Genomic DNA, 18,532 nt, shown 5'->3' with positions numbered 1-18,532 from the left:
CCTCCTCTGACTTTTTGTTGGCTTCATACACTTTAGGCTCCACACTGTACATACACTCTGTTCACTTCCCATACAGCACACGGCGCCATACAGTTACCGATGTCTGATATTATAAAACACCCCCAAAAATGTATTATCCGGTGAAATAATTCAGTTTACGCTGTGCTGTGGTTTTTGGTTCGTTAACTTCACAATAATTTTTTCTAAGCTGCGCTCGCATTCTACACATGGTGTATTTCTTTATATTTTTTCCTATGGAGGGGGTAGGCATGCATCAACACGGCCTTCCAGGATGCAATCAAAGGCACTAGACTAGATCTAAGTAAGAGGACTCTATTCTTCTCTCACCTCTTAATCTGAATGTGGCCTTCCACTTTGTGCAGCTCTTTCACAAACATGCCGCACAGCTTGAAGTTCAACACACACTTGTCCCCCGTGCTGACCAATCAGAAGAGGCAGGAGGTAGAACATTAACATAGTAAATACAAATAAATAATAATAAGCGTTGGGTGTGAAACAAAGAATAAAGGTTTGGTCTTTTCTGTCTTACTTGTGGTTGACTATTTCCACAGTTCCATATTGCTCAATCCAGAGTTTTCCCATGATGATATGTACACAGCAGAGGGTTTGTCCATGTATACGCCTCTATGTCTGCAACAAAACAAGTCATTAATAAGTCACTAGCTGTTGATGTGAGAAAGAGAGTCTGTATATGTGCTTAGTACACACAGATGTCAACATACATACACTTTCTTACACACACTCAATCAAATCACAAGCAGCTCCAGTGTCATAGTGCCTTTAGGCTCCACCTCCACGCTCTTGCCCCAGAACTTGAGTTTGGGGTAGAGGGAGCCGTGGAACTCAAACTCCTGCTTCAGAGACTGGGCATGGAAGGTACTACTAATAGGTGGATGGTGGCTCACTTGTTCTGAAATCAACCTGTACCCCTCGTCCTCACACAGACAGACAAGAAGCAAACTTTAAAAAGTGCTTAATCCGACACTTAAAAAATAAATAGATTATCCAAATAGAGTCGACTTATTTAAAGAGAGCGATAACACAGGAGAAAACAAAGTATGTCATTGTGTGAGCCTCATCTTCAGTTCCCGGTAAGAGCAGGTACATTAATAGGCTTTTTGAGTGGAGGGTATCAGTGTATCCTATCTGTTTTGTTTAACCTGCATGCGGTCTATGGAATCTGACAGGATGCAGGCTTTGTGGATGAGGTGAGTGTGTTCCATGTACTCTGACATTCTCTGGAGGAAACTCAGGGGCTTGTTGAACATGATGGGCATCGTTATCTTGGACAGCTCCTGTATAAATGCAGCAAAGGACCACAAAAATATAGAGCGATTAATAGATATTAGCTTGTTTATTCCATGTAGCCTAAAGCGCTTATATGAACTCCTGTGGCTAAAACAGAACGTCATCCATTTTGTATCTTTGTTATGATTTCTGTTTGTGCGTCTGTATAGCAAATGGTTTTTGGGGCATAGAAGTGTTGAAGACATCTTAAACTTGTTATTACATCTACATCTTCACCATGCCAATGCATTTCTTCAGTATGCCCAATACACTGTAGTCACATCTGGAGATCATTGGAGCAAGTAGGGTTTTCCTGTAACAAACACACACTATGGACACAGAATACACATGCAAACGGTGATACTGCAGGACATAGATATTTCCTTTGCATTCTCACCTGCGCTCCCACACTCCATTTCCTGTTGTGTACTGGCATTGGATGACTGCTTGCTGTCATACACTAGGGCATCTTTAAAACTGACCTCACAGGAGTCATCTGGTTCCAAACCTGAGATACAATAAAAAGGGTCACACTAAGCCAGTGGTTTCCAACCAGGGGTACTGGGACCCTGGGGGGTACTTGGCCTATATACAGAGGATACTAGAGAAGACTCATGAGACCATAGGGGCCTACTGGTAAAATGCACAGGGGGTACTTAAGAGGTACTCCCGGCAGAGCAAAACCAAAAAAGGTTGGAAGCTCTGCATTAAGTAAATACAGTTACCGATGTCTGATATTATAAAACACCCCCAAAAACGTATTATCCGGTGAAATAATTCAGTTTACGCTGTGCTGTGGTTTTTGGTTCGTTAACTTCACAATACATTTTTCTAAGCTGCGCTCGCATTCTACACATGGTGTATTTCTTTATATTTTTTCCTATGGAGGGGGTAGGCATGCATCGACACGGCCTTCCAGGATGCAATCAAAGGCACTAGACTAGATCTAAGTAAGAGGACTCTTAGTCCTGACACAATAGAAGTCTCTGGGCAAAAACTGGCAAGGTTTTTGTCAATTGTGTCCTCCATTTTTGTTACCATCACCCTCAGCAGATGAGATGGCTCCACCAGTCTAGTGTCCTCAGTGTAGCACTTCCTGTTGATAAAGGTTGTTGCATCAGAAGATCCTTTAGCATAGTTATGCTCAGAACCCATGTGGACCAGCAGCCTCTCGCATGCCTTGCAGTCATGGAGGATTTGCTCTTTCTGCACCTCATGTGCAAGCCATCCGCTTATATAGCTCAGGATCTCATCCATCAAACAATCACCATCTGCATCCCCTTTGTGTTGATCTGTGTATTGGGGAAATCATATTTGTGAGTAATAAAAACACCTATTTTTAATGTTGTTTGTGTCATATTGAAATTGTTTACCATTGTAATTGCTGTAAGATCACTGTCTGAAGCAGTGGGAAGATTCTCTGAGTTGGCCCGCTTCGTTGGGACTAGAGCCGGAAGCAAGAGGTGTAGGAAAAGTGGTGTCTTTGCCGTGGAGTAGTTTTTTTATTTATTTTACCAAGCAAGTCAGTTACAAACAAATTCTTATTTATAATGACGGCCTACACCTGCCAAACCCAGATGACGCTGGGCCAATTGCGAACCGCCCTATCTGACTCCCAATCACAGCCAGTTGTGATACAGCCTGGATACAAACCAGGGTGTCTGTAGTGACACCTCTAGTACTGAGATGCAGTGTCTTAGACTGCTGCGCCACTCGGGAGCCCAGTAGGTTGTCATCTGGATCTATCTGGCAATTTGTGTTACTAGTACAGGCAGAGGGGTTGAATCTGTGACCACCTTTACCCATAATAACTGAGAACAGATTTTAGAAGAAAAAAAATACAACTGAAACATTAGGATAAATGTTTGAAATACCCTCTGATCTTTCATCTCCTTATTTCCTTTTATGTTGTCATCTGAAGGTGAATGCAGGAGATGAAGGCAGAAGAGGAAGGCCCAAGAAAACATGGCAGAGAACATTGGAGACTGAGCACCAACAACAACTAGCACAATGGGCGAGTGATTCAATGTAGAGGGCTGCGGGTCCCGACAGAAATCATTGCGGCGTGGTCAGCATCTTTCATGCTGCGGGTGGGAGCGAGTGGTCAGACAGACTACCTTGGGTTTACATTTTTTTTATTGTCCCATAGATTATTTGGAAACGATCGTCTTTCTGCTTTGTATGCGTTAGCCTAGGCCTACATATATTGGACGATGGCTGGGTTTGGGACCTCTAATTCAATGTAAGACTCATGATTACCCTACATAAACAGACATGATATTACATTACAACTCACAATTTACCTCTAAGCTGTCCTGATTAAGTTTGGCTGTGCCAGGCATTTTAAAGCACTTTCCTCTGCTTCATTCATTATTTTTAGGACACTCCGTAGGGTTAGTTTAAAGCCTCGCTGGCATGGTGGAGTAGTTCCTGACCTAAAAAGAAATTGGTGAATATTTTTTATGATCCTGTTTTGTATGTATTATACTTTGTCAAATACACAGGAGGTTGATGGTACCTTAGTTGGTGAGGACGGACTTGTGGTAATGGTTGGAGTGAAATAAGTGAAATGGTGTCAGATACATTAAACACATGGTTTCTATGTGTTCAATGCCATTCCATTTGCACCGTTCCAGACGTTATTATGAGCCGTCCTCCACTGATCAAATAGTGTGTCTAGTGGTCAGAATGGGAGTCCAAATAGTCCTGCATTACAGGAGTAATATAATCTTGGTTTCTACAAAGCGTGACAGTGAGTGGGTCCTAGTCTAGTTTGAGTTGGAAGAAGCTTGGCATATTTAATGTATTAGTTTTAAATCAACTTACTTAAATTGCTTCCGAAGGAAATCCAGCTTGAAGTTGTTCTCTTGTCTGAGAGCCCTCCTCCATGGATTTCTATCCCAGCAAGATCTAGAAGAAAAAAGTTTGCGTTAGTTTGATAGTGATTTCTATGTGCAAGGTTTTCAACTGTGTAATACACCTTTTACGTATTTAACCTTCATTTAACTAGGCAAGTCAGTTAAGAACAAATTCTTATTTACAATGACGGTCTACATCCTTAGGCAGTTTCCTAGCTGCCACATAGTTTGCATTCCTCAAATATATGAAGTATTCCTTATTACTACTACATCATGTTTTATGATGTTCCATCTTTTCATGCCAACATGTATTAATATTGGTATAGTTATGTGGTAGTACAGTACTTTCAAGCAATAACAGGTTAGTGTAGAGTCTTGAATGTATAGTGTATGAATTTGTAAATTATTGTCGATATTTATGTTCATGTGCTTCTTTACCTGCAGAGACAGTGTGGCTAAACACCGGTGTTGCCAGTTTCACTCGCAGGGAGGCAGAAGGACAGATGAACCCTGCAGCTAGGGAGTCCTCAATGTAGGTCTCCATAGCCTTGGTCTCCAGACCCGACAGAGTACAGTCGTCCCCGGGGTGGAGTGGTGCCTGCGAGAAGGTCGATCCCGAAGTCATAGGGTCGGTGCGGCGGAAGTGAAGTGGCCTGGGCCTCACTGAACACCTCCCGGAGGTCCTGGTACTCCGCGGGAATGGCGGTGGTCCGGGGAAACTTCCGAGCCCCCAGGAACACGTCCCGGGGCAGGCTGCGCTGACGTCAGGCAATGAGTGTGGTAGAACGTTCTCCAGCCCATGATGGCACCAGCAGACTAGTCAATAAGGGGGTTGTGTCGCTGGAGCCAAGAGAATCCAGATACCACGGGAACCTGAGGAGACTTAATAAGCAGGAATTGGATCATCTCGCTGTGGTTCCCTGACACACGTAGGTTGATGGGGATGGTATTGTGAAACGCAAAACGGATGCTTCACATTTATACACCCGGTGAAATATCTGTCTCATTGTTCTGTGTTACTACACTCCAATGTCTTTGGATTTTTCGACAGCCGCGCGCTAAACGGGTGCTGAATCACAGATTCAAACGGCTAGCATACGTCATCTAACGACTGAAAGTGCCTAAATACAATTTAAATAATTTAAGGAATGTAATACATTTTATTTATCAGTGGGCGGAGAACAAACCCCTCTTCACATTGTTTAAGATAGAAGTGAAATATTATTTTGTAATGATCAGTAAGTGTAAAAACAAAAAAGCAATACGTACCATAAAACTTTTTGACAAATTGAATATATATATATCGATATGTAATACCGCTGTCTGTTAGGTTTATGTACTCTTGTTTGTATATTTCTGTACTCTTGTTTGTATATTTCTGTTTTGTATTTGTTTTATTCATAATTTAAAAAATGATGGACTACGGTGTCGCTCCGAGGACAAAGCACTGATAAACGAGTTGTCACTAGTTACTACAGCCACAAAGTAAAAAAAAAAATTGCTTTTTGGTCCTAATTTAAGGTTAGGGTTGGAATAACGTTAGCAGTGTGGCTAAGGTTAGGTTTAAAAGCAGAGTTTAAGAAGAGAAATTTGACATAATTACGACTTTGTGGATGTGGTAACTAGTGACGACCAGAATAACGGGTGCTATAATACATCACCTCATCTGATAGTCTCAGTGGCAGCGTTGCAAGAGTTGTAATTTCTATTTTCTGGCCACTTGAGGGAGTCATTTATCAAAAAAGAACATGGGCGCACTGGGGACACCCGGAACCTCAGCCGCCCAGAACTGAATTGAGTACACCCATTGGATGGACTGTTTCATTTTCCCATACGTTTGTCTAGAAATAATAATATGTTTGCATGGCAAAATGTAGCCCATCACAGCAATAGAATAAATGAAAATTGGGATTTCAATATAACATTCCATTATATTCTATTTTGGAATGAAATTGAGGAATAACTGGAACCGCCTTTATAGCAATTCAACGTCTATTCCACGTTGGTGTAACAGTATAACTTTAAACCGTCCCCTCGCCCCGACACGGGCGCGAACCAGGGACCCTCTGCACACATCAACAACAGTCACCCACGAAGCGTCGTTACCCATCGCTCCACAAAAGCCACGGCTCTTGCAGAGCAAGGTGCAACACTACTTCTAGGTTTCAGAGCAAGTGACGTAACTGATTGAAACGCTAGTAGCGCGTACCCGCTAACTAGCTAGCCATTTCACATCCGTTACACTCACCCCCCTTTCAACCTCCTCCTTTTCCGCAGCAACCAGTGATCCGGGTCAACAGCATCAATGTAACAGTATAACTTTATGGCGTCCCCTCGCCCCGACCCGGGCGCGAACCAGGGACCCTCTGCACACATCAACAACGGTCGCCCACGAAGCATCGTTACCCATCGCTCCACAAAGGCCGCGGCCCTTGCAGAGCAAGGGGAAACCCTACATATTGGTTTCAGAGCAAGTGACGTAACTGATTGAAACGCTACTAGCGCGTACCCGCTAACTAGCTAGCCATTTCACATCCGTTACACTCACCCCCCTTTCAACCTCCTCCTTTTCCGCAGCAACCAGTGATCCGGGTCACGGCACCAATGTAACAGTATAACTTTATGGCGTCCCCTCGCCCCGACCCGGGCGCGAACCAGGGACCCTCTGCACACATCAACAACGGTCGCCCACGAAGCATCGTTACCCATCGCTCCACAAAGGCCGCGGCCCTTGCAGAGCAAGGGGAAACCCTACATATTGGTTTCAGAGCAAGTGACGTAACTGATTGAAACGCTACTAGCGCGTACCCGCTAACTAGCTAGCCATTTCACATCCGTTACATTGGTTCAACATCAACAAACGTTGATTCAACAAGTGTGTGTCCAGTGGGTAGCCTCATAGTTAATTAGGCTATTACTCCAGACATTAGGCTATTACTCCACGACTTTCTTTTTGTGATGAGTGTTTTGTCCTATATTGTTATTTATTTTGAATCCCAACCCCTGTCCCCGCAGGAGGCCTTTTGCCTTTTGGTAGGCCGTCATTGTAAATAAGAAGTTGTTCTTAACTGACTTGCCCTGTTAAATAAAGGTTCAATTAAATTAAATAAACAGTATGAACCAGGGGCGCAACTTTCACTGGGGGCGGGGGGACATGTCCCCTTCACATTCTGAAATGTACTTTTTTATCCCCCCCAGTTTTATCATTGGAATGTGATACAAAACGGTGTTCATTCGACTTGATTAAAAAATTAAATAATAATTATGTCCCCCCACTTCTAAAACCAAAGTTGCGCCCATGATATTAACATATGACCAATAGACCGTAGCCTATAATGTTGCGTTATGCTCAGTGCAGAATGCATGATGTGCAAAGCCCATAATTTGCCACAGTGCTCGCGCGAAAGATGGGCGGGGTATGCTTACATTTCTTGTCCGGTTTAAATCAAGCAATGTGACAGCACACACTTGACCGACTGACCGAAGGATGAACTGAAGTGCGCTGGTCTCTCCTTCCTTCTGTCAGTCGCTTCTACAGAAAATTCTGGAAATTCTGTTATAACTCATTCCGTTTATTTTGTTGGACTCAACAAATAATAATAGACTGTATTAATTAATTAAGGGCAATTCTTCATTTTATGCACTAGGCTATATATTAAGAAAAACGGAAAAGAAATGAACAGCAGAGATGTTGACAGTCCGGTGCCAAGACAGGCGCACAGGGGACAAAGACAGCCCAAGGCGCAACAGGGTGTCAGCATGAAGAAAAAGCGAACCCCATCGAATGCGCCGCCCAAACATGCCCCAGGCTCATCCAGGTCAACAGGGACTGTCCGGCGCATCATGGACAAAGGGAAAGAGATTAAACTGGAGAAAGGGAAGCGCAAAGGAAGGGGCGCACCATCCGTTACCGAGTGCCAAAGAAATCTAAGCACACCGAGAAAACGATATGAAGCTAGCAATGCTTCGAAGGATTTGAGCAAGGATTCAGGTTGTGTGTCAGGGAAGCTATCCTACTCGGACAGAAGTTCTGACATTTCTGACTGGACGGAGGGATTTCTGACTGCATCGGCGGGAAACCAACTTTCTGCGGACACTCCGTCTCCAAGCTGCGAGACTGGCCCAAGTGGTGGAGAAAGAGATGCAAATAGAGACAGGTCGAGTGGGAATGCACAAATCAGTATACGCGATATGAGTACTGGAGGCAGCGCATTCAAACGGCTAGGCCTATTACAGGACAATTCTATCATGCATTCTGTCGGGGATGGAAACCATTCTCCTGGATGCGGAGGGTCCGTTCTTGCTTCCCTTCCCTCGCTGAATGTCAGCGGAGCATCCATAGTTTATTCAGAACCGACCCGGGAGCTCGTGGACGAGACGCACGAGGATCTTGTCAGAGAAAACGACGATTTGAGATCGGAAAATGAGTATTTGAAAGTAAGATGATTCATTAAATGTACATGTCATTACGCGTAAAATGGGGAATTTTATTATTTCACACATTGCCTCAAGTCTAGGGGCTTGGTCCCTCTTATTATAAAGAATAGTTGAATATCGACTGATTTGAATATAGATTAATACTGAAGGATTGAAACCAGAACGCAGGCACGCACATGACATCAGTTGTTGTCAAGGTTAGACAGACAGACTTTCCTTAGCAGAGCAGCTTAGATACTTTCTGTAATTGGCCATGTCAACCTTAATTACTAGCATGCAGGAGCCGCAGCAAGCACAAGGATCATCAAAAGGCATCACTCACAGTGGGAAAAATTATCATTATCTGGCTAATTAATTGGGGCCTCAATTTTTTTTTGTTGCCATGTGTTAGAAATGCCAGAGTCGATTTTTGGTCCCATCCCCCCCCCCCCCCCCCCCCCCACACACACACACACGATGATGCTGTTGATGATGATGATTGTTGGTTGTCCTGTCCAGGATGAGATGGAGGAGATGCGCTGTGAGATGCTGGAGATGCGGGATCTGTTCCTGGAGGATGAGGTGTGTCAGCTTCAGGAGCTGCGGCTGCAGCTGGAGCAGGCCAACAAGTTGTGTCGCATCCTGCAGTACCGCCTCCGCAAGGCCGAGCGCCGCAGCCGCAGGGTGGCCCAGACTGGCCAGGTGGAAGGGGAACTGGTCCGCTCCCTGGAGCATGACGTCAAGGTGAGGGGTCTGTGTGTTTATGTGTGTGGAGTGCTCACTCAAAGCAACTTTTCATTTTCAGGCATCTTTGTCCTGTAGGGAATGTACTGTAATCCCTCCTTCTCTTGCTCTGTTGCATAGTGTTATCAACAGGGTCGAGTGATTCATTATGATTCCAGTCAATGTACCAAACCCCGAAAAAATCCCTTTGAATGGCTGTACATTCCACTCTACTGTTTCATGAGTTCAGGGTGTTTTACATCAACTGCACTGCTCACATCCTATGACTCAGTTTTTTAAATGCACATTAAACTGTTATTACAGTATTTAACAATGTTTTATGGCTCAGCTTACTGTTACATCCTGTCAGATGTGCTTCAAGAAATGTGAAGTATGTCTGTTTAATATATCTGTGAGTGTGTGCGCTTTTGTTTGGGTTTTGTTGTGGTGGAGTGGCATTTTTGTGGTTGCCACTTGCTGTGAACTGCCCAATTAAAGACATTAAAGAGATATTATGACAAATACAATTACTCCGACCGACCAGCCTCAATGGGTGAGTGGGTAGAACACTGTGGAAAGTTTACTGGCATGTGGGCTGATTCCTCTGTTGGAGGCTGCAATGCTGCAATGTTTCTTTGCTCAGCTGTGTGTGGTGATAGAATGCCCACCGGTAGCATGGCAGAGAATCTGGTACTTTTGGCTTCCCCCTTACCCCCTCTTCCCCTCTTCACATTCTAACACAGAGATGTTCTGTCTTTTTGTATTACTGCCAAAAGATGTAAAAATACAGATACAGTATAGTTTCTCTTGGAGAGAAAATAGCACAATATAATAATGTGCTGAACACCACCTTACAATCACATGCACCATCTGGACCTGCCCTAGGTTGCTCCTCGAGGGATGTTTCATTCACCTTATTACAATGCAGAAAACACAGGGCTGTTGTTTTGAAGGCTGATATCTGGAAAATTATCTTGAAATTTTCTATGACAAAATTATTGTTATCTAATGCACTATTACATTAAAAACAACCTCTAATTCCCTCCAACGAAGACAGTTGTCTGTTAGTGTTTTATAGTATTTAAAGTTTGTTGTGGTTGACTTCTGTTCACAGGTAGCAAAGAGTGTATCCCTCCGCCTGCACAATGAGTTGGAGTCCGTGCAACAGAAGAACTCCCGGCTGGAGTGGGAGAACGAGGCGCTTCGGGAGAGGCAACAGGAGCTGGAGGTGGCAAAGCAAGTTCAACAGGACGAGATGGAGAAAGCCAGAGAAGTACTGCTTTTACACACCACCATCAACTACTACTATCCACCACCAACTGTATTAGTTTAATTAGCATATACCCTGCCCATTCCCCTCCCCAAAGACCAATTTGTGCCACCCATAATTGAGAAACCTACATGCCAAGTATAGACCATATATTGTGTTCCCTACAGATGATAGGAAAGAGCAGAAGCGCTGAACTATCCATTCAGACCCCAGTCCCACCTACAGGTTATTGAAAATGTGTTATTTTAGTATTAGTCCAATGGGTTTCCTCAAGGAAAAAACCTGCACTCTGTCAAAAATAATAAAACAAAAAAACTATAGTAAATACCAGTAATTTCTGCAAAAACACTACAGTGTATACTACAATCCACAACGACATGCATTAATTACTTTAGTATATACTACAGTTTTCTTTTACGACAGTATTTATACAATATTTACCTGTAAATGTTATAGTATAGTACAGTAAATACTACATTATTCACTACAGTGAATACTACAGTAAAGTCCACAAAAACATTACAGTGAATACTATAATATCTATACTATCGCATACTACAGAATCTTTTCATGTATAAGAGTCCTATTCCTTCACATAGTACTCTATACACTTCAGTTATCCCATATCAACCAGTTACTCCCCATGCATCCTACTGTCACTCTGAAGTGAGGTGACACAAGACCCTGACTGGATCCTAGGACTTTGCTGGGCCTAAGGCTCAGGGCATGGCTAGCATCTGACTGCTGGGCGATGGGCAGTGAGTGAGGTAGAGTGGTACGGCATGTAAATAAAATAAATTTTTATTTGTCACATGCGCTGAATACAACAGGTGTAGACCTTACAGTGAAATGCTTACCTACAAGCCCTTAACCAATAACCCCATTTAAAAAAATAAAAGGTACAAAATAAAGGTAAGAAATAATTAAAGAGCAGCAGTAAAATAACAATAGCGAGACTATATACAGGGGGTGCCGGTACAGAGTCAATGTGCGGGGGCACCGGTTAGTCGAGGTAATTGAGGTAATATGTACATGTAGGTAGAGTTATTAAAGTGACTATGCATAGATAATAACAGAGAGTAGAAGCAGCGTAAAATAAGGGGGGGGGGGGGGGGGGTGGGCAATGCAAATAGTCTGGGTAGCCATTTGATTAGATGTAAAGGAGGCTGAACTTGGGGGACACAGTTAACATTTTTCTCACCAGGGTCTACAGAAAGAGAGAAAGAGGGACCAAAATAGGTAAATAGTTATATCTCTCTCTCCTCTGGTTCTATTAAGCATGGGTAAATCTGGGTCAGGAGGATGAATTACAGCATCAAAAAGGCTGTGGCTTAGGTACTGGCATACTGCCATACTATCACTTAATTCCATGTCATCAACTGGTGGCCATGGAGTCACCCATGCAGGTCTTTCTTAATGACAGTGCAGTGCAGTGCAGTCCAGCTACGCGTGTTTATATTTAATCCAGGATTCGGTGCTTTGTCGTCAACTCAGCCTAGTCTGCTCATCTGAGACAGCTGCTACTCCTTTTGATCCTGACTAGGAAATCCACTTAGATGACCTAATCTGGGTAGACTATTACCAGGGAACCTAGTCAACATCAGTGTAAAGGAAGATTTTAACGACCACCACGGTTACTGCAATATGCCTGTCTTGGTTGCTGCCTTGCTTTCAGACAGACCTTAAGGGTGGTGATAATAATATCATATTGGTTGTCACAGTGCTGTTTATTGTTGTTCTTTTAACACCAGACTCATCCACTGTTCACTGCCTCGGGGTCTATTTATTTCAGACCTAGTTTTGATGGGGCTATTCCCACTGCAAAACCTCAGTAAGATTATTATTTTTAGTACTTTAACCCCAGTGATCCCTGCTTGAGACATGAGAAAGACAGAGACTGACACGGTGACGCCAACCTACATTCCTCTCATACTCTGCTGTGCAAACATACACAACTCATACAGGAAGTTCATGTTGGGACGTTATAAGACAGACAAACAGTGTGTTTGTAATGGAACAAATTAATTTGTGTACACATGTACTTTGACTCTCTTGGTTTGTTTCTCTTGTACATTAAATGCTGTGTGTAAACATTGATATCCTGTAAGAATCTCAAAGAATATTCAGAGATACCGACAGGAGTGACAGACAGGAAGGAGACAGGGGAGGAAAGCTGAAAGAAAGTTGGTTTATTAGGATGACATCTATATCTTCTCCTCCTCTGTCATGTTTTCATAGGGTGGTAACTATGCCGTTAATGATACTGTTGAATCATCAGAATTCTTTGACATTTGTTTTACTTTACTTCTCAGAGTTCTCTGAAGAGGAAAAATGTCAGATCACCAACCAGCAAGACTGAGAAGAAGCTGTCTCCCCAGGTAAAGATCTAATATAATATTTTCATATGAGTGACTTCATTAGAGTACATTTTAAGTCATCTTTAATCACATTGTTGTGCCATTTGACTTCTCAGGATGACAGTGCCGATCTGAAGTGCCAGCTTCACTTTGCCAAGGAGGAATCAACTCTCATGTGCAAGAAGCTGACCAAGATGGTGTCGGAAAGTGAGTGCATGCGTGAGGTTCTGTCAAAGTACCGCTCGGCCTATGGAGACGTAGATGCTGCTGCCCACTCCTCTGAGGGTGGTACTGCCAAGTCCCCCCACACCAGGGAGGCAGAGGTCAAGGTTCACCTGCGGCTGGTGGAGGAGGAAGCGACGCTGCTGAGCCACCGTATTGTAGAGCTGGAGGTGGAGAACCATGGCCTCCGGGCGGAGATGAGCGACATGAGGGAGAGCGTATTAGGAGGAGGAGTAGAGGAGGAAGAGGAGCAGCCACAGAAGGGGGCCAGGGACAATGGGGATCTACCACCGCTTTATGTGAGGGATGTAGAGGATTGTCAACAGAGCTTGAGGATGGAGTGTATGCAGTTTGAGCAGGAGAAGAGGGAAGAACAGAGAAGGAGTGTGATTGAGTGTTCTCAGGAGGAGGTGATGGAAATACAGCGTAGAGACCAACCTCAGACGGAGAGATTGAGTCCCCTCAGTCAGATCCCTCTCGAGGGATCTGTAGGTGGGGAATGGGAGCCCCTGGACAACCAGCAGAGTTATACACGCAGAGGCAGTGTTGCCCATGCCTTGAATGTGAAAGACCATGAGGCCCTCCTTGCCTTGCGAGATCATGCCTGCCTTGTGACCTCAGCTATCCAGCTTTTTGTCTCACCGGCCAAGAATGGCCACAGCTCCCCTCCCTTATCTCCCCACATCGCCCGGGCAAAGTCTTACCCTCAGGGTAAAGCCCATCCTCTGGCTCTGGACCCACTCATGCAAGAACACCTGTATGAGGCTCTGGAGCTTCTGCAGGCAATGCTGTTAGCCTTAATGGGGAGGGTGGAGTTATTGGTGACACAAGGAGGAGAGTTGAGGGTTGAAGGAAATTGGGATCCCACCGCAATCCCATCCCTGGCTGATCAGGACACACAAAACAACACAGAGGTCTCAGCCAAGAAGGAAACAGGTGAAGGCCTGCGCACAGCAGTGGTGAAGGAGAGAGTAAGACGAGCAAGTAAGTAAGTAACAATGAAACGAGCAAGTAAGTAACAATGAAAGCCAAGATTTCAAGTATGTTAAACTTCTATCTTTTTTTTTACAGAGCAGAGATCTTACGACTATGTCTATACTACACGGGTTGCTGCAGTACTTGGGCACAGAGCTGCAGGACTCAGAGGACAGCATGGCAGGACAGGATGCGAAGGCCACATGGGCATCAGACTGGAAAGGTTTAGTCTCCAAGGTGAGCTAATGCCACTGTCCCGCTGTGGGCTCAGCCTATGAAGTCACTGTCCAATTACATAAGTTGATACTTAAGATCATTATCCCTTACAATGATGGATACACCACTATTACGTTCTAAGGCAAGTGGATCAGACAGATATCCTGATTCTGAGAAATCATCAGAGACTGTAATACCTCACTCTTTCTTTTCATAACTCAGATGGAGTGCAGCACAGGTAAGACTGATGCACATGAGTATCCAGACCAGCCAGGCCATCCTAGAGGCATACAGAGTGAAATAACTGAGGTAAGGAAGTATTTTATTTTCTGTTTCCTCCAGCCACCAGGCTCCCATGTTTATATGTCCTGTGTTGTGTTGTGTTGGGGAGCATGTGATTGGATGTGATTCAGCAGTAAGCCCAGCTGATGTCTTCTATCTGGCAGGGGTTCTCCCTAGCCTGCCTGCACGCAGTACAGACATCATGAGATCAACAGTGCCACAGTATTTAGGCTAAGCTCTTGTGGGGGCTACTGCCAAAAGCAGAACTAACATGTGCATCCACTGCATTACAACACCCAGACAGACCCAGAGAGGGAATATGTGAGAGGGAGGAAGTGAGCAATGAAGAGAAAAAGAGAAAAAGAAAGAGCCAGAGAGAGAGAAAGGGGAGAGAGAAAGGTAGAGTGTGGGGGAGAGAAAGTTGGAATGAAGTCTGGGTTTGTGTGGATAGAAAAGAAAGCGCACTGAACTCATGACTGACTGGCTCGTGGTCGGTGTGTCATTGTTCAAAAACAATGAGTAGGCTACATTTCAAGTGTAAAACATTCACTTTGTTTATAGTACATCTACGTGTCTTCATCATATCCCGTTGTTTCAAAACAGGGAAGTGGTTTTCTTCCACATGTTGAACAATAACTTAAAACAGGTTTGTGGTTACCATGATCACATTTTAATGTAAAGAAGATTATTTTTCTGGCAAACAGAATAGCAATTTAAATCAAAAAGACCAATTGCAAATATTTCAGCTGTTGACAGGAGACAGACAGAAATACGAGACGACTAGCTAGCTACTAGCCCGTGGTGTTGCTAGGACCAGTGAGCCTTTGAATTGGGAAGAGCAGATATATTTCTTTACATGGCTGTTTCCCCTGGGTTTCTGTGCTCTTTCCACCATAATATGAAGATACTCTTATTTCCCCACAGACAAGAAATAAGACCAAACCAGACCGCTCTACATTAGGGTCCAAGAAGAAGAACTGGTGTTACCTCAGCCAAGAGGCTGCCCAGCTAGACCGAGAAGACCCCTTTAAGACCTGGGACCACCCCATCATGCCCCCTAGCTTCCCTAATCTAAACTTGGACCAGTTGACCCTGGAGAGTAGCCGCACTGCCCCAGAGAAGACTGTCCTCCGCATCTACTACAGTCCCCCGTCTGCACGGAGAGTCCATCTAGCTCATCTGAGGCACATTACCAACACTGATAGAAATTCTACTACCAGTGTAATCTCTACCAGGCTTAGTACGTCCCAAAGCTCTCTCACTCCCTTATGTCTGAGGCTCTCCGCTAACTTGAGCGACGACATGAAGGAGATGACAGCTAGCTTACGACAGGCAGTTCACTCCAGTTCGCCGGAGAGGAGGAAGGGGAGGGTGATCGTGAGTGGGGGATGGACAGTGGACGTGGCCACCACAGGGACTCAGACCCAGATGCACCCACAGATGGTGAGTGTGGGTCTACAGACGGATGGGCCCTACAGTGTAAGTGCAGTGAGAGGCAACCCTTTACGCCTCTCTGCCCGCACTCAACAGATCTCGACTTCCCTTGAGAGGCTCCCAGGGAGAACCGAGAGGTCCAAGTCAGGCTCCACCTCCCCAAAAATGTACCGCAGATACTCTGCCTCTGCTTCATCTTCATCGTCCATCTCCCCTTCCTCCACAACTGGTTTCACCACCACCTCCAACTCCTCCACCTCCTCTGCCACTCCTGGCAGGGAGGGTGTTTTGTGGAGCCTTTCCCATCGGGGTCCTGCTGGGCCAACCTGGGCCCGCCCCATCAATCCCAGAGCTGGTCCAAGGCTTATTCACCATAGCACAATAAACAGTGAATTGAGCAGTGGAGGGAACAACACTAAACCCACCAGAAAACCTGGTGGTGCCATCCGGTACGGCCTAGTCACAGAGTTCCTGCGCAAAATGAGTGGTCGAGCAGACAAGCCAGCACAAGCAACAGCACCGTGCGGGGGGCAGAAGGGGAAATGCAGTCCAACTCATAAAACCCTGGAGGTTATGCCCACTCGCCCCCCTGCTGCACCAGTACACAGGAACGACAGTGTCGCCAGGATTGGGAACCAGAGGTTCATGAAGCAGAGAGAGGAAGCGTGCCGCGGCCAGAAGGAGGATAACTGCCCCAGTCAGAACCAGGCTCTCAGAAGAGACCTGAGCCTGGAGAGTAAATTGACACTGGAGGTGAGTACTGTAGGCCTATCCAACACAGGATCCACACACTGAACACATACTGTACCTCACGTATATTCAACTTATTGGCTAGTGGCTCATGTCTGTCCACACATACTAGTTAGCATGCTTGGTTTTGAGAAGGATCCACAAACTAAACAAATACTGTACTCACTGTACTGAGCCTCACTCTCATATTCAACTTACTGGCTAATGTATGTTATTCCTCTGTCTCTCCCTCCCCCTCTCTCTCACTCCATCCATCTCTCTCTCAGGATGGGAACTATGACTGTAGCAGTTCCAAGTCCTTGTCCTTCTGCTTTGCCCGATCATCTCGCCTTGGCCCTGACCAAGCTACAGCATAATAGATATTCCTCCGCTGTAAACGGTTGTGGGTCAGGAGAGCCCAACTCCAACTGTGAATAAGGGGGTGGAGCAGTATCACATTGACACCACTGGACAGCTGATAAAGATTACAAGGGACATGGAGAATCCAAGGCCTGTGTTCTGGAATTCTGCTTTCAGTCATCAGGATGAATGGATAGAGGGAAGTACTTCAGAACCCATTATGATAGGGGGTATAGTAATTTGAGATACATACATGCCTATTATCTGCCTGTAGCATGTCCTTTTTGAAAGAGAAGGAGTTATGTAAGAAATTCTGTGCTAGATCATCTTTTTTCTTCTTTCAGTTCAGCCCATGGCACTTCACCCTTTTACAATATGCAACAACCTTTTTGGACACACCAAGGCACTTACAATTGCCAGTACTCATTGATTTTGTATTATCTTATAGAACTAAATAATATTTCGTACATCTGTAAGAATATTGTCGGAATGAATAAACTACTATACTATGCAATTCTGTACTGTAATTAATGCTGTCCATACTTGTACTGTACGTACAGTGCTGTTCGGAAAAGTATTCAGACCCCTTGACTTTTTCCACATTTTGTTACGTTACAGCCTTATTCTAAAATTGATTAAATTATGTGTTTCTCATCAATCTACACACAATACCCCATCATGACAAAGTGAAAACTGTTGTTTTTTTACAAATGTATTAAAGTAAAAAAACAGAAATACCTTATTTACATAAGTATTCAGACCCTTTGCTATGAGATTTGAAATTGAGCTCAGGTGCATCCTGTTTCCATTGAGCATCCTTGAGATGTTTCTACAACTTGATTGGAGTCCACCTATGGTAAATTCAATTGATTGGACATGATTTGGAAAGGCACACACCTGTCTATATAAGGTCCCACAGTTGACTGTGCATGTCAGAGCAAAAGCCAAGCCATGAGGTCGAAGGAATTGTCCGTAGAGCACCGAGACAGGATTGTGTCGAGGCACAGATCTGGGGAAGGGTACCAAAAAATGTTTGCAGCATTGAAGGTCCCCAAGAACACAGTGGCCTCCATCATTCTTAAATGGAAGAAGTTGGGAACCACCAAGACTCTTCCTAGAGCTGGCCACCCGGCCAAACTGACCAATCGGTGAAGAAGGGCCTTGGTCAGGGAGGTGACCAAGAACCCGATGGTCACTCTGACAGAGTTCCTCTGTGGAGATGGGAGAACCTTCCAGATGGACAACCATCTCTGCAGCACTCTACCAATTAGGCCTTGATGGTAGAGATCGGCCAGACGGAAGCCACTCCTTAGTAAAAGGCACATGACAGCCCGCTTGGAGTTTGCCAAAAGGCACCTAAAGACTCAGACCATGAGAAACAA

At 44.6% G+C, this 18,532-nt stretch overlaps 1 protein-coding gene across 3 annotated transcripts; it reads left to right on the top strand.

Moving 5' to 3' along the window:
* The first annotated feature begins 4,967 nt into the window (after positions 1-4,967).
* LOC139557533 (microtubule cross-linking factor 2-like) lies at positions 4,968-15,684 on the top strand. Of its 3 annotated transcripts, none has more exons than XM_071372497.1 (8): positions 4,968-5,095; positions 9,102-9,326; positions 10,420-10,578; positions 12,888-12,953; positions 13,049-14,138; positions 14,226-14,366; positions 14,568-14,654; positions 15,552-15,684. In XM_071372497.1, exons 2-7 carry the CDS (start codon positions 9,108-9,110, stop codon positions 14,585-14,587), a joined length of 1,695 nt encoding a protein of 564 aa, XP_071228598.1. In that variant the 5' UTR covers positions 4,968-5,095; positions 9,102-9,107; the 3' UTR covers positions 14,588-14,654; positions 15,552-15,684. The 3 variants fall into 3 exon arrangements, with proteins under 3 accessions (XP_071228598.1, XP_071228597.1, XP_071228596.1); XM_071372496.1 differs by lacking the exon at positions 4,968-5,095 and adding an exon at positions 7,473-8,603 and having other exon boundaries at positions 13,049-14,142; positions 15,552-15,602; XM_071372495.1 differs by lacking the exon at positions 4,968-5,095 and adding an exon at positions 7,474-8,603.
* The last annotated feature ends 2,848 nt before the right edge of the window (positions 15,685-18,532 follow it).

Source organism: Salvelinus alpinus, chromosome 28, assembly GCF_045679555.1.
Source record: "Salvelinus alpinus chromosome 28, SLU_Salpinus.1, whole genome shotgun sequence".
Classification (NCBI taxonomy): domain Eukaryota; kingdom Metazoa; phylum Chordata; class Actinopteri; order Salmoniformes; family Salmonidae; genus Salvelinus; species Salvelinus alpinus.
The sequence above is the reverse complement of the archived record's forward strand: the minus strand, read 5'-3'. Positions and strand labels throughout refer to the sequence as shown.